We start from the raw sequence: 13,383 nt of genomic DNA, 5'->3' as shown, positions 1-13,383 counted from the left end.
CACTCTCCTGAAAGGTAAGACATCTCTTCAAATCCTTTCTTCCCCTCTGTCTGAAGGGAGAATTGAACCTGGGTCCTCCACATCCCAGGTGAGGGCCCCTTGGTGAGATTTTGAATTATACATGGTCTGGTAGTGGGCTTCTGAACATGCCTGCTGGATTGGGCCCCGAATGTGACTTTGGCGGACAAACTGCTATCTTCCCCTGGCTTGTGCATTGCTCTGGGACTTAGACAGCCAGATGCAGGATGGGGGGCAGCAGTGAGCATGCCCAGAGGCAGAAACTTAGCCACTTCAGGAACTTTTACCCTGAGAAGGTAGGTGCCAATTGAGTTTAGGTGCCTGCTGGGTTTGGCAGGAGTTTCCTGGTTCCCAGTGGAGCCTAAGATGTGACTAAAGTGGCTAAGTACTTTTTTTTTAATCCAGATCCATGTGACAATTCAGAAACATGGGGGCCCAAATAACCTTTTTGCATTGTATGGGTTTGTGTTTGAAACCGTTCTTTATCTAGGCTCTTAAATTAGGTGATCCAATCAGAATGCTAGTCAAACTCATGCAGGAGGTTTTTCCCATCTCCCTGCTTCTGGATACAGATGGCTGAAAAGCTTCATTACTCTGTAGTGCTTAGTTTTCTCTTTCCCAATACTATGTCTTGCAATAAGTGGCTTTTTGTTGGTGCCTTAACTGGTGGAATTGTTTTACCATCTTAATCTGTCAGAACCCAATTTTATCAAGTAAACTGCTACTGAAAATACTAGCATCAAGAACCTCTCCCTCTGTCTCTGCTCACAGATTGAGCCTGTAAATGAGGGTAGTAATATTCCCAAACCTGCTTCTTGTAGGTGTGAGATGACTAAGGGCTGGTCTATGCTAGGGGAGGGGATCGATCTAAGATATACGCAACTTCAGCTATGTTATTCACATAGCTGAAGTTGCATATATCTTAGATCGAGTTACCTACCATCCTCACTGCACGGGATCAATGTCCGTGGCTCCCCCTGTCGTCTCCGCTACCACTGTTCGCATTGTTTGAGTTCCAGAGTCGACAGGAGCCATTCGGGGATCGATACATCGCGTCTCATCTAGACGTGATATATCGATCCCCAAGAAATCAATTGCTACCCACCGATACAGCCGGTAGTGAAGATGTACCCTTTGTCCTGTTCGGGAGAGCTTTGTAAGAGCATTTGCTTGTGAGGTCACTGTTTTGTTTGCTTTTCCTTTTGTAGCTGTGGTCCACATTCCATGAGAAATCTCTGGTGAAGGGAGCATGCCAGAAAACTCTTGATGCGTTGAAACTGAATTACCTGGATCTGTATCTCATTCACTGGCCTTTAGGATTTAAGGTACTGTAGTGTTTTAATACTTTTTTGCTTTTTCCTGACAGATTCTGGAGAAGCACTGTCCTCCTGATAAGCTATCCTGTTACAGCCCCAATCCTCTTACCCTGGAGGTATCCTCCTTGAGGGTATCTCAGCATCACTCTTCTTGTGCTGCTTATTCAGCTTTACTGAATGAGTGTGCAAACAAGGCTTTCATCCCTGAAGCTGAGCATGCTGCTTCTGCCACATTCCTGGCCCCTGTTGATCCAAGAAGAGATGAATCTTGGATCAAATCCAGGTATCCCATTTGACAGGGCAGTTTATACCTTTTTAACCATTTGATTACCAATTCCTTGTGTACTGGTTTGTCTGTCTCTTTATGGGACAGACAGCTGTATCTCTTGCTTCTTAACAATAAGTCTGTTCTTTGTTGCTAGTAGCACTCTTAGGCCTTGTCTGCACTACTGGGGTAAGTCGACCTAAGTAACGCTACTCCAGGTACATGAATAACATAGCTGGAGTCAACGTAACTTAGGTCGACTTACTGCAGTGTCTACACTGCATATCCCATCGACTTACCTTACTCCTCTCATTCCGGTGGAGAGCGTTCTTCAGTAGACCTGCTAAATCGAACCCCACTGATCTACCGGTGGTGTAGACATGGCCTTACTTAAGCAGCAGGCAGTGAAATAAATTCTTAATTTCTCTTTTCTCTGACACCCACCTGCTGCCCTTGGAATCCCTAAGCACACTACAAAGTTGTAGTTACCATCTGCCATAAGAGCCTTGTTCTGTATTCCCTGGCATTCAGAAGTGGCAACTTTCATTGTAAAGCCCCTATGCAGATTTAAGATACGGTTGAAGCAGGTGATGTCTCACTTTGACTCTTTTTTGTCTTGGCTCTTTTCCGTTTAGAGCCTGATTAAAAATACCTTCTCCTTGGTATTCTGTGCGACTCCCAAATGCACTCTCCAGTATCTTTAAGGTGGACAAAGCAGATGAAGTGAGGCTGTGCTGGTATCACAGTACTGCAGGCAGGCTGTAAAGGAGCCTAGGAAAGGGAGCTTTTCATAATAGCAAGAGCATAGACAGTAACTTATGCACACAGTCTGTTCCATGGTCTTTCTTCCATTCCCTGCAATCTAGACATAGTCTCCCACTAAAGACCTGCAACAGCACACCATCACTCATGCAGCAGATGGAGTCAAATATAAATCTGGGTTAGTAAAGAAATGTCCCATTATGTACATGATGGGACAATGTGTAAAAACTGTGCTTTGCTACACCCGTAAGTAATAAACCTGTAACCCAGGTGCACTTGTACTATGGTGGGTCACTGTTCTATTTTGCTGGATCTGTCACTGAACTGCAGACCAGCCACAGAATTAGCCATATTTATTGGGGTGGATTCTGTGGCTGGAATGATGCATGTGTAGCATGAGGAAGGGAGACCTTGCTGGAATGAGTAAGTTAACTACTTAAATAGGAGTTACTATTCCTCTTCTTCTGCCCTAAGAGTTCGAGCTACTATACAGAATCTGAGTTCAGTCTGACTTCCCAAGAATTCTAGTCTTTCAGCAGAAAATTCAGTAGAGAACGATTTGAGACTTTCTGCCTTGCATTGCCAGGCTGGAGAGGAGCTGTTTCCCGCGGATGAGAGAGGCATGGTCTTGCCCAGTGACACAGATATTCTGGACACTTGGGAGGTGAGTCTTATTGCAGTTTGAGATTCATTTTGGCTCTGATTAGATTATCTATTTTATTTGATTTCTGTGAAAAATTCATAATTCATTCAAAATTATTTGTAAATACCTTCATTCTTGGTTTGCACATCACTTAGAATTCTATGTAAATATTCCCAAATTTGCACTGTATATTTATGCAAGTCAGATGATACTTTTGTTCCATGACTGGCTGCCTTGGGTAACTTACATTCACATTTTCTGTGAGTTAAATTTTAAGTTCCCTCAGATTCAAACTTAAATTTCTGGCTAGAAAAACTGCTTTGCTAGAATACTGACAAACATACAGTGTGTCAAGACATAGTCAAAGTAAATTCACTGAAATTTTAGCATTTTGTTGAAAATTCTCAGCTCTGCTTATTACTTGCAGAAGTAAAAGGAGAATTGTAGGTTTAGATAAGGGGTAAGCAACCTATGGTACGTATGCCAAAGGCAGCACCTGAGCTGATTTTCAGCGGCACTCTCACACTGCCTGCGTCCTGGCCACTGGTCCAGGGGGCTCTGCATTTTAATTTAACTTTAAATGAAGCTCCTTAAACATTTTAAAAACCTTGTTTATTTTATATACAATAATAGTTTACTTATCTATTATAGACTTACAGAAAGAGACCTTCTAACAATGTTAATGTGTTACTGGCATGCAAAACCTTAAATTAGAGTGAATAAATGAAGATTTGGCAAACTGCTTCTGAAAGGTTGCTGACCCCTGGTTTAAATACTACCCACAATATTGAGGATAACCCAACACTGGCAGAATAATGGACTCTCTGACCCAGGTCTCTTCAAACTCACTCTTATGATGAATAAAAATGCATAAAAACCTCATAGCCAGAAAAGAAATCTCCGAGAAGAGGGTGAAAAACACTGTTCTCTCTGCATTCATTTTCCCTGGTGGACTCCAGAACATAATGATGAGTCCAACCAAGTGTCCTATCACTGGTTATCATCAAAGAAATATACCATGTTGGCAGCAAGAATGCCTTATGTAGGCCGTACCTTGTGTATCTGATTACATAGACTCAGATTCTCTTGTCCCCTTAGGCTATGGAAGAGCTGGTGGATGCAGGACTGGTGAAAGCCATTGGAATCTCCAACTTTAACCACAAACAGATTGAGAGACTCTTGAACAAGCCTGGGTTAAAATACAGGCCTGCCAACAACCAGGTAAGCTGCTTAAAGGCAACAGCTCGATGTCTCTGAGATCATGAGGATCTGATCATGTCAGTTCTTTTACAGTGGGGAGGTAGGGAGCAGGCAGAGTAGGCACAGAATGCATTTTCAGCCCTTCTAGAATTCTGAAGGGGCAGCTGAGGGAGTGAATGTTAATAATCACTGTTAGAGCTACGTATCTTCCTGATTGAAAAGAACTAAATGCTTTACAACGGAGATAAGTATCATCTTCATTTTACAGTGGGGAAGCTGAGACACAGGGTACGTCTACACTACAGGATAATTTTGGATTAACTTAAACCGGTTTTATAAAACAGATATTATAAAGTCAGTTGTACGCGTCCACACTAGGCACATTAATTCGACGGTGTGTGTCCATGGTCCAAGGCTAGCATCGATTTCCGGAGCGTTGCACTGTGGGTAGCTATTCCGTAGCTATCCCACAGTTGCCGCAGTCTCCCCCGCCCCTTGGAATTCTGGGTTGAGATCCCAGTGCCTGATGGGGCAGAAATCACTGTCACAGGTGGTTCTGGGTACAGCCTCACCCCTCCCTTCCTGAAAGCAGCAGACAACAACCATTTCGCACCTTTTTTCATGGGTGAACTGAAAGCAAACGCCATAGCACAGCAAGCATGGACCCTGCTCAGATCAATAGCACAATCGTGGACGTTGTAAACACCTCGCGCATTCTCGTGCAGTCTATGGTGAACCATGAACTGCAAAGGCAGGCGAGAAGGAGGCAGCTACAGCAGCGCCGTGACGAGAGTAATGAGGACATGGACACTGATTTCTCCCTAACCGCGGGCCCCTGCACTTTGGAGCTCCTGCTGGTAATGGGGGAGATTCTACCCACTGAACACCGATTTTTGGTCCCGGGAAACAAGCACAGACTGGTGGGACAGCATAGTTTTGTTGGTATGGGACGATTCGCAGTGGCTGCGCAACTTTTGCATGTGTAAGTGCACTTTCTTTGAACTTTGACTTGCTTTCCCCTGCCCTGAAACGCCATAATACCAAGATGAGAGCAGCCCTCACAGTTGAGAAGCAAGTGGCAATAGCCCTCTGGAAGCTTGCAATGCCAGACTGCTACCGGTCAGTCGGGAATCAATTTGAAGTGGGAAAATCTACTGTGGGGGCTGCTGTGTTGCAAGTAGCCGAAGCAATCATGAAGCTGCTGCTACGAAAGGTTGTGACTCTGGGAAATGTGCAGGTCATAGTGGATGGCTTTGCTGCAATGGGATTCCCTAACTGTGGGGAAGGGGCGATAGATGGAACCCATATCCCTATCTTAGCACCAGAGCACCCAGTACATAAACCACAAGGGGTACTCTTCAGTAGTGCTGCAAGCACTGGTGGATCACAAGGGACATTTCACCAACATACACGTAGGATGGCCAGGAAGGGTTCATGACGCTCATGTCTTCAGAAGTACTGTTCTGTTTAAACGGCTTCAGCAAGGGACTTACTTCCCAGACCAGAAAATAACAGTTGGGTATGTTGAAATGCCTGTAGTTATCCTGGGTGACCCAGCCTACCCCTTGATGCCATGGCTCATGAAGCCATACACAGGCAGTCTGGACAGTGGTCAGGAGCTGTTCAATTACAGGCTGAGCAAGTGCAGAATGGTGGTAGAATGTGCATTTGGCCGTTTAAAGGCTCACTGGCGACCATTACTCACTCACTCAGACCTCAGCCAAACCAATGTCCCCTTTTGTTATTGCTGCTTGCTGTGTGCTCCACAGTCTCTGTGAAAGTAAGGGGGAGACCTTTGTGGGAGGCTGAGGCAAATCACCTGGCCGCTGATTACACGCAGCCAGTGACCAGGGCGATTAGAAGAGCTCACCAGGAAGCGGTGCACATCAGAGAAGCCTTGAAAACAAGTTTCATCATGGGCCACAGTATGGTGTGACTGCTGTGTTTGTTTCCCCTTCATGAACCTCCCCATCCTTTATTGACTCCTCCTGTAAACAGTCCACCCTCCCCTTCGATTACAGCTTGCTTATGGAAGTAAAGTCACTATAGTTTAAAAAGCATGTATTCTTTATTAAAAGTCATTCCCTGTAAGTAACCCCCCCCCCCCTTCCCTTTCGTTTAAATTACATGCTTTTATAAGAAGAGGAAGAGAAATAACAAGGTATCCTGGGAGTGGTTTGGGAGGAGGGAAGGAAAAGGCCATTAAGCACATGTCAATGTAATGACCAGCCTTTTGGTTGGACTGTCCACGGGGGTGGAGTGGGCTGGTGCACAAAGCCTTCCCCCACACGTTCTTACACATCTGGGTGAGGAAGACATGGAACATGGTGGGTACTGAGGGTGGTTAAACATGGGCTGCAGCGGCACTCTGTGACCCCGCTGCTCCTCCTGAAGTTCTACCAGACGTCGGAGGATGTCAGTTTGATCACACAGCAGCTCCAGCGTTGCAGCCTGCCACCGTTGATCTTCCTGCCTACACCTCTCATCCCAAGCGTCCCTCCTGTCCTCATGTTCACTGGCATCTTTGCTGTACTTTGCTACTACGTCCTTCCACTCCCTCAGATGAGCTCTTTCATTGCAGGTTACTTCCATGATTTCTGAGAACATTTCATCTCGTGTCCTCTTCTTCCTCCGCCTTATCTGAGCTAGCCTTCGGGATGGAGTAGGGAGGCTTGAAAAATGTGCAGCTGCATGAGTGGGGGAAAATAGTGATAGAAGGATTATAAAAGATACATTTTACAGAAAAATGGTTATACTCTTTCACAGTGAATAACACTATTCACCTTACATAGCACATGTGATTTCACTACAAGGTCGCATTTGGAATCTTTTAGTATTGAGTGCCTGCGGCTCTGGTGTAACAGAGCAACACCGACACAGGTCCGGGCATCACAATTCAGCTTGCAGGCTGTCATGGTAAGGCATATAGCTTCTCCCTGTGCTGCTTCTTTCCTGTTAACAAGGAGCAGCAGACACCAACCCCTCCCATCCCCAATCCAATTCTCTAGAATTGCTTTACCCCTCCCCCCACTGCATGGCTGGTATCATGGAAGATCACTGCTAATCACCCCCCTTTCTCTCCCCCTCCCCCCCCCCCCCCCCCCCAACCGCATGGCTAGTAGCTGGGAAGATTCCTGCTGGCCAAATGCTAAAAAGCTCAGCGCTATCCTTTCTCCCCTCCCCCACCTCTCTGTCCCCTTAATTAAATTCCTTAATTTCAACCTGGTTACCATGAATGATATCACTCTGCTGAGGATAACAGAGCGAGATAAAGAACGGATGTTTCTGCAATCACTGGGACCATACGCAGCTAGGCTTTATCATGCAATGATACCTGATTACTTACTACATGCATGGCGTGGTAAAGTGTCCTACCATGGTGGACAGAACAAGGCTGCCTTGCCCAGAAACCTTCTGCAAAGGCTTTTGGAGTACCTCCAGGAGCGCTTCATGGAACTGTCCCTGGAGGATTTCCGCTCCATCCCCAGACATGTTAACAAACTTTTCCAGTAACTTTACTACCTGCTTATGCATCACAAGCCCTCATGGCAAATCAATCATTAAAAAACGCTTGTTTTTAAACCATGTTTTATATTTACAAAGGTACACTCACCAGAGGTTGCTTCCATGGCTTCACTGTCTGGGCTAGTGGCTTGGGAGGGCTGGGAGGGTAATTCCGTCTGGGTCACAAAAAGCTCCTGGCTGCTGGGGAGAATGGAGTGCTGTGTGCTCTCTGCAAGCTCTTCCTCCTCATCATCTTCCCCCTCCACTGAATCGTCATCCATGGTTGAGATTATAACCCCCACCTCAGAATCCACAGACCGGGGGGGGGGGGGGGTAGTGGTGGCGCAGCCCCCTAAAATTGTATGCAGCTCAGTGTAGAAGCGGCATGTTTTTGGCCCTGACCCGGATCTTCCATTTGCTGCTTTGGTTTTCTGGTAGGCTTGTCTGAGCTCCTTCACTTTCACTCTGCACTGAGTCTCTGGTGTGGCCTTTTCCCATCATCGCCTTGGAAATTTTTTCAAATATTTTTTTCATTTCGTCTTTTGGAACGGAGTTCTGTTAGCACTGAATCCTCTCCCTATATAGGAATCAGATCCAGTACCTCTCGTGCAGTCCATGCTGGTGCTCTTCTTCTGTTCTCAGGAGACTGCATTGTTACCTGTGCTGATGAGCTCTGCATGGTCACCTGTGCTGATGAGAGCTCCACACTGGCCAAACAGGAAATGCAATTCAAAAGTTCACGGGGCTTTTCCTGTATACCTGGCCAGTGCATTAGAATTCAAATTCCTGTCCAGAGCGGCCAGTGGTGCACTGTGGGAAACCGCCCAGAGGCCAATAACTTCGATTTGTGGCCACACTAACCCTAAATCAATATGTTAATATCGATTTTAGCGTTACTCCTCTCGTCAGGGTGGAGTACAGAAATTGATTTCAAGAGCCCTTTAAATCGATATGAAGTGCATTGTAGTGTGGACGGGTACAGCGTTAAATCGATTTAACGCTGTTAAAATCGATTTAACTGCGTAGTGTGGACCAGGCCACAGAGTGGGGACGTGTGCCTAGTTCATGTTAATGTAGTCCTGCTTGAAATGGGACTACCTCAATGCGAACTCGGTACCTTTTCAGTTCTCGCCACCAGGATCTACCCAGGGCAGTTAAAACGCAGCACTTTAGCATGCTGTACAATTTACACCCCCTGTAGTCTGCACTGCTGCCGTGTAGACAACCTCTAAGAAAGCTAAGAGCACCATTCTGCAAGGGGCTGAGAACCTTCCATTCCCATTGACTTCAGAGGCTGTTGCCAGGCTTAAGCCGTATGTGAGAGAATACAAGTGTTAATTACAGAAACATCTTGCCTATACTTCAGCTACTAGCAACAGCTACAGTATGGTGCAGGGGGTTAAGTAATGGCTGTGATAGGAAAAATAACTGAATTGCTTGACTGGTCTGTTTTTAAAATCTCAAATACAAAATAAATAGATTGTGGTTATTACCTTTCCCTGGTACCATCGTGTAAACGATCCAAGTTCAATAATGGTTCTCTTAGCAAAGGAACAAAAGGGAGGGTTACTTGAATGCCTAAGTGAAAATGGAGAATATATGAACCTCATTCCTGTACAGTATCTTGTTAGTAATAGTAATATTTCAAAATCAATATGTGCCTCCTTCCTTTGGATGTTGAAAGTGTATCTAACCAATTCAGTTAAGTTAATTTTCTTTCAAACAATCCAAGATAGAAGTAGGTTGGCTGGTCAAGTTGGCAAGTTCAAGTTTTTCATTGTAAAAACAACTTTGTTATTTAGCATTTGGGATTTTTTGTCTTCTGCTCATAAATTAGAGCTCCTGTCCCGCTAACAGAGCCAAGACTAATATTCTTTGCATATTTCTAGTTACATACGAAATACTTTAGAATAGCTCTCTTTTGGGGCGGGGGTGGCAGGGGAAATGTAAGTTGGAATTTCTGTAGCATAGAACTTAGTGGTGGGGAGGGGAAGGCCAGAGGAATACTGTATTTGACTGAAAGGGAGACTGATGGTGTGGATTCATTTATTCCTTAGACTGCCACATGGCAAAGGCAAAAAAGCTCCATATCAAATGCTGCCTCTGTTCATATTTTCATTTGATTAAGAAGTACAGCAATTGGGTGTTGATACCCCTTGGCCTACATAACAACATTTTTCTGGAGCAAGTTACTTTACAAGACAAACTGGAAACCTGTTTAGCACGAGCCAGAAATAAATTCTAATGGGTGTCTGTTCCCAAGAATAGATGTGTAGTGCATGCATAGCCCAATGATCCATACAATCTAGAGGATGAAAGTCCCACTCAGTTATTTGCAGATATTTTCAAACATTCTTCTGTAAACACACTTGAACCATTCCCTCTGCAGTTCATTTTGGAAACAAATCCTAATTTTTTAATCTTTGATGGAAGGTCTTTTCCTTTAACCCAAATACTCGCTCATTCCCTTATACAGGGGGTAGCAGTTTAAAGTAGTTTCTATATATCCTTTTAGGCCAGGGGTTCCCAAACTTGGTTCACAGCTTGTTCAGGGTAAGCCCCTGGCAGGTCGTGAGATGCTTTGTTTACCTAAGAGTCGGCAGGTATGACTGCTCCCAGTGGCCACAGTTCCAGACAGTGGAAAGGGGCATTTTTGTTATATACTGTACAAGCAGCTGGATTTCTGCGTGCTGAGGAAACAAAATAGCCATGCAGCATATGTCCAGCTGAACCCAGCCGTGAGCTGTGCATTGACTATTATTCCAAACTATATTAGGAGTTTTGGGAAACTGCCACATGATCATCTCCTAACAGTAATGCAGCTAGAACCATAAATAAAACTGCAGGCTGCAACCCATCACGTTCAGTGCAGTGTCTTGGTCCACCTGTCAGCAGCATGACTTCAAGGGCTTCAGTCTGAAAGCAGCAATCCAGATGGTTTGATTGACAGACAGGATGGGCCCAGTTAAACAAGGTTATGCTCCCCAGTGTGTAGGTACCTTGAAACAGGATGGGCCCAGTTAAACAAGGTTATGCTCCCCAGTGTGTAGGTACCTTGAAAATCCCTTCCATTATCCAAAGCCTCAATTGTCCAAACTGAGCCAGTGCCCCATGACTTTGTGATAATCCTGGTTGTACTGTGGGTTGTACTGCAGTAGCTTACCGGAATGTGGACCCAACATTAAGGGTTCTGTAGTCTTTCCTCTGCTCTGCCTGGTATGCAGATGATGATCCCATTAAAACTAATGGTAGGCAGACACATGTATTGTCTAGAAAAAGTTCCATAATGATCTAATGTGTAAAATTGTGTTCAGTATTTACATTTTGGTTGAATAGGGCCACTTTCAACAAGAGCATTCATGTACAGCAGAAACCAGTATTGAAACTTCCCTTTAAATTAATTGATTGAAATGTACCTTCCCGTTTAACATGAAAACAGTGTTACGTTATTCTGAAGTAATGGTCTGGAATACTACAGTTCATAGTATTGATGCTACAGTAGTTTCCAAAATATTTGTATCCTTAATTAGGGAAGCTAAACAAGAAGACTTTAAATTGGAAGAAATAGCCCTACTCATTTGAATTTCGCTTCAGCTAGATTATTCTGAGTTTATGCTATACGTTCGGATATGAACTTTATTGTACTACTTCAGTTGTCTAATTCTGAGGCGACTATTTTTGTAAATCTTTGGAGACCAAAGTTGATACTTATGTTTTCATTAAGGTATGTTCTCCCCATCCCCTCCTCTGCCTTGCAATATCCTGTAATAACTGAAACCCAACAGATGTAACACAAAAACAAGAAAATTTCATAGAATACCAAACAAGTCAAAGTTGTGTAACATACACAGGGTGCATAATTGGTCAAACTTGTCAACCTACCAAAGATATTTCATGTAAGTGGAATAGGAAATGATCCCTGGAACATAGCAGCATTAGTGCAGTCTGCCTCTGAGTAAATTTGTATCTTGTGCTCACAGATTGAGTGCCACCCATACCTTACCCAGGAGAAGCTGATTACATATTGCCAATCCAAAGGGATCTCTGTGACCGCATACAGTCCCCTCGGATCTCCTGACAGGCCATGGTAAGAATGCTTGGCAGCCTGACTTGCCTGATCATGACAATGTGAATGTTGAACTTGAAACTCTGAGGCATGTTGAGCAAGTAACGCAGTTGTAATGGGTAGGTGTTTCTGTTAGTATGTAGAGTCATCTTATGAAAACTTGCCACCATTAACTTTCTATGTCTTGTTTTTACAGGGCTAAACCAGAGGACCCTTCCCTCTTGGATGACCCCAAGATTAAGGAGATTGCAGCCAAGCACAACAAAACCCCAGCACAGGTATCTGTACCCAGCAAAGTGAGGTCGCTGCATTATATCTGTTGTTTCAGCATTCTAATCTTGTGTAGACTCTGCATCCTTTGCAATCTGATTCCATTTCTTAAATCTCCTTGTAAGGGTAAGGAATTAGTGATCACCAGGTATTTGGATAACAGAGGAAAGGGAAACATCAGCTTTCACCTGGCCACTGCTGTTCAGCTCCTTGTGGTTCAATAAGTGTCAGCTTGGCCTTAAGTACTGCAATGATGAAAAGAGGTGCGTTAGTGGAGTGGTTCTGATGAACTGCATCTTAGTGTGTCTTGAATCTTAGCTCTAATAGTACCGTTTGTTTAGAACAGAGAGGTTTTGGTCTCTTACTGGTGATGAATGACTTGCAAGTAACACTGCTGATCTGTTTATGTAGGTTCTGATCCGGTTTCATATCCAGAGAAATGTGATTGTGATTCCCAAGTCTGTTACACCACATCGTATTGAAGAGAACTTTAAGGTAAGATTGCAAATAACATTCAGGTTGGCTTTGAAGTGTAGTAACTAGATGGAGTCCAAACTTCTTATGTGGAAGGTAGCTAGACTTTCTCACTCTTCCCAGGTTATCCTGAAAAGGTGGAAGGTTTTTTAGTACCTTTACATACAGTATAATGAAGGTTAAACTAACACTTGGGATTAAGGGCAAAAGTGAGCCGAACTGGCTTAAAAATAAATGCACCAAGTGACTGTTCATGGTCCTTTCTCTTGTGTGCTGAACAAACCAGCAAGTAAAGCTTGCCTAATACCTGAGTGGAGTCATGTGCCACTAAAACACTGTGTATACAAAGCAGTGTCAAGAAAATAGCTTTCCTATACTCAGATCCAGTCTCTGATATCTCTCTCTCACTCACACACACAATTTGTCATATAATTGTTCTTAATTCAGTGGTACTTCAATGAATTACCAGTCAATTAAAAACATTTTGATTATTTTCTAAATTAAACAAGTTGTGAGAACACACACATTGGATTAAGTGGAACACTGCAATTTTCCAGCATTGTATTCTTAACAGGCCAGTAAAATGTATTACCCACACTAGGAGGCATTAGATGTCAATGAATATGAACAAAAATGCAGGATGAATGTGTAGCTAACTGTCTTGATTATAACAGTTCACAAAAGCTTTCCGTATAGCTGACGGGTCTGTCACTTCAGCTTACACCTTTCTCTACCAGTAGACTGCAGCTGTCCAAAGGGAAATACTTTAGTTGTACAAAGCCGATTTTAGGTCAAATTGGGAGTGTTTATGAACCTTTCTTTCAGTCTTGTGAATGTTTGATCATCAAGTCTTGACTGTGCTGCT

General features: G+C 43.9%; 3 protein-coding genes and 1 pseudogene across 13 annotated transcripts in view; 3 read left to right on the top strand and 1 right to left on the bottom strand.

The window, feature by feature from the left end:
- LOC127058850 (aldo-keto reductase family 1 member C3-like) overlaps positions 1–13,383 on the top strand; it is a 202,559-nt gene that overhangs the window by 78,428 nt on the left and 110,748 nt on the right. The window lies entirely within an intron of this gene.
- Positions 1–13,383, bottom strand: part of LOC127058943 (aldo-keto reductase family 1 member B1-like) — a 172,035-nt gene that overhangs the window by 122,475 nt on the left and 36,177 nt on the right. The window contains exon 10 of one of the 2 annotated variants that reach the window (XM_050969460.1): positions 12,546–12,647. The exons of the other annotated variant lie outside the window; for it this stretch is intronic. Within the exon in view, the coding sequence (XP_050825417.1) occupies positions 12,629–12,647 (19 nt within the window). The 3' untranslated portion in view covers positions 12,546–12,628. Of the gene's footprint in view, positions 1–12,545; positions 12,648–13,383 lie in introns of those variants that run through there. 2 annotated transcript variants of the gene reach the window in all.
- Positions 1–13,383, top strand: part of LOC127058826 (perilipin-3-like) — a 159,033-nt pseudogene that overhangs the window by 130,480 nt on the left and 15,170 nt on the right.
- The window catches only part of LOC127058910 (aldo-keto reductase family 1 member B1-like), a 171,845-nt gene that overhangs the window by 156,063 nt on the left and 2,399 nt on the right, over positions 1–13,383 (top strand). For 2 of the 5 annotated variants that reach the window (XM_050969377.1, XM_050969406.1), the window contains 6 exons: positions 1,227–1,343; positions 2,948–3,025; positions 4,103–4,225; positions 11,689–11,795; positions 11,971–12,052; positions 12,456–12,539. The exons of 1 other annotated variant lie outside the window; for it this stretch is intronic. In XM_050969377.1, coding sequence (XP_050825334.1) covers positions 1,227–1,343; positions 2,948–3,025; positions 4,103–4,225; positions 11,689–11,795; positions 11,971–12,052; positions 12,456–12,539 — 591 coding nt within the window. Of the gene's footprint in view, positions 1–1,226; positions 1,344–1,505; positions 1,618–2,947; positions 3,026–4,102; positions 4,226–11,688; positions 11,796–11,970; positions 12,053–12,455; positions 12,540–13,383 lie in introns of those variants that run through there. 2 more of the 5 variants (XM_050969423.1, XM_050969434.1) reach the window with 2 other exon arrangements.

Source organism: Gopherus flavomarginatus, chromosome 1 (assembly GCF_025201925.1).
Source record: "Gopherus flavomarginatus isolate rGopFla2 chromosome 1, rGopFla2.mat.asm, whole genome shotgun sequence".
Classification (NCBI taxonomy): Eukaryota; Metazoa; Chordata; order Testudines; family Testudinidae; genus Gopherus; species Gopherus flavomarginatus.
This window is presented reverse-complemented; position numbering and strand designations above follow the sequence as displayed.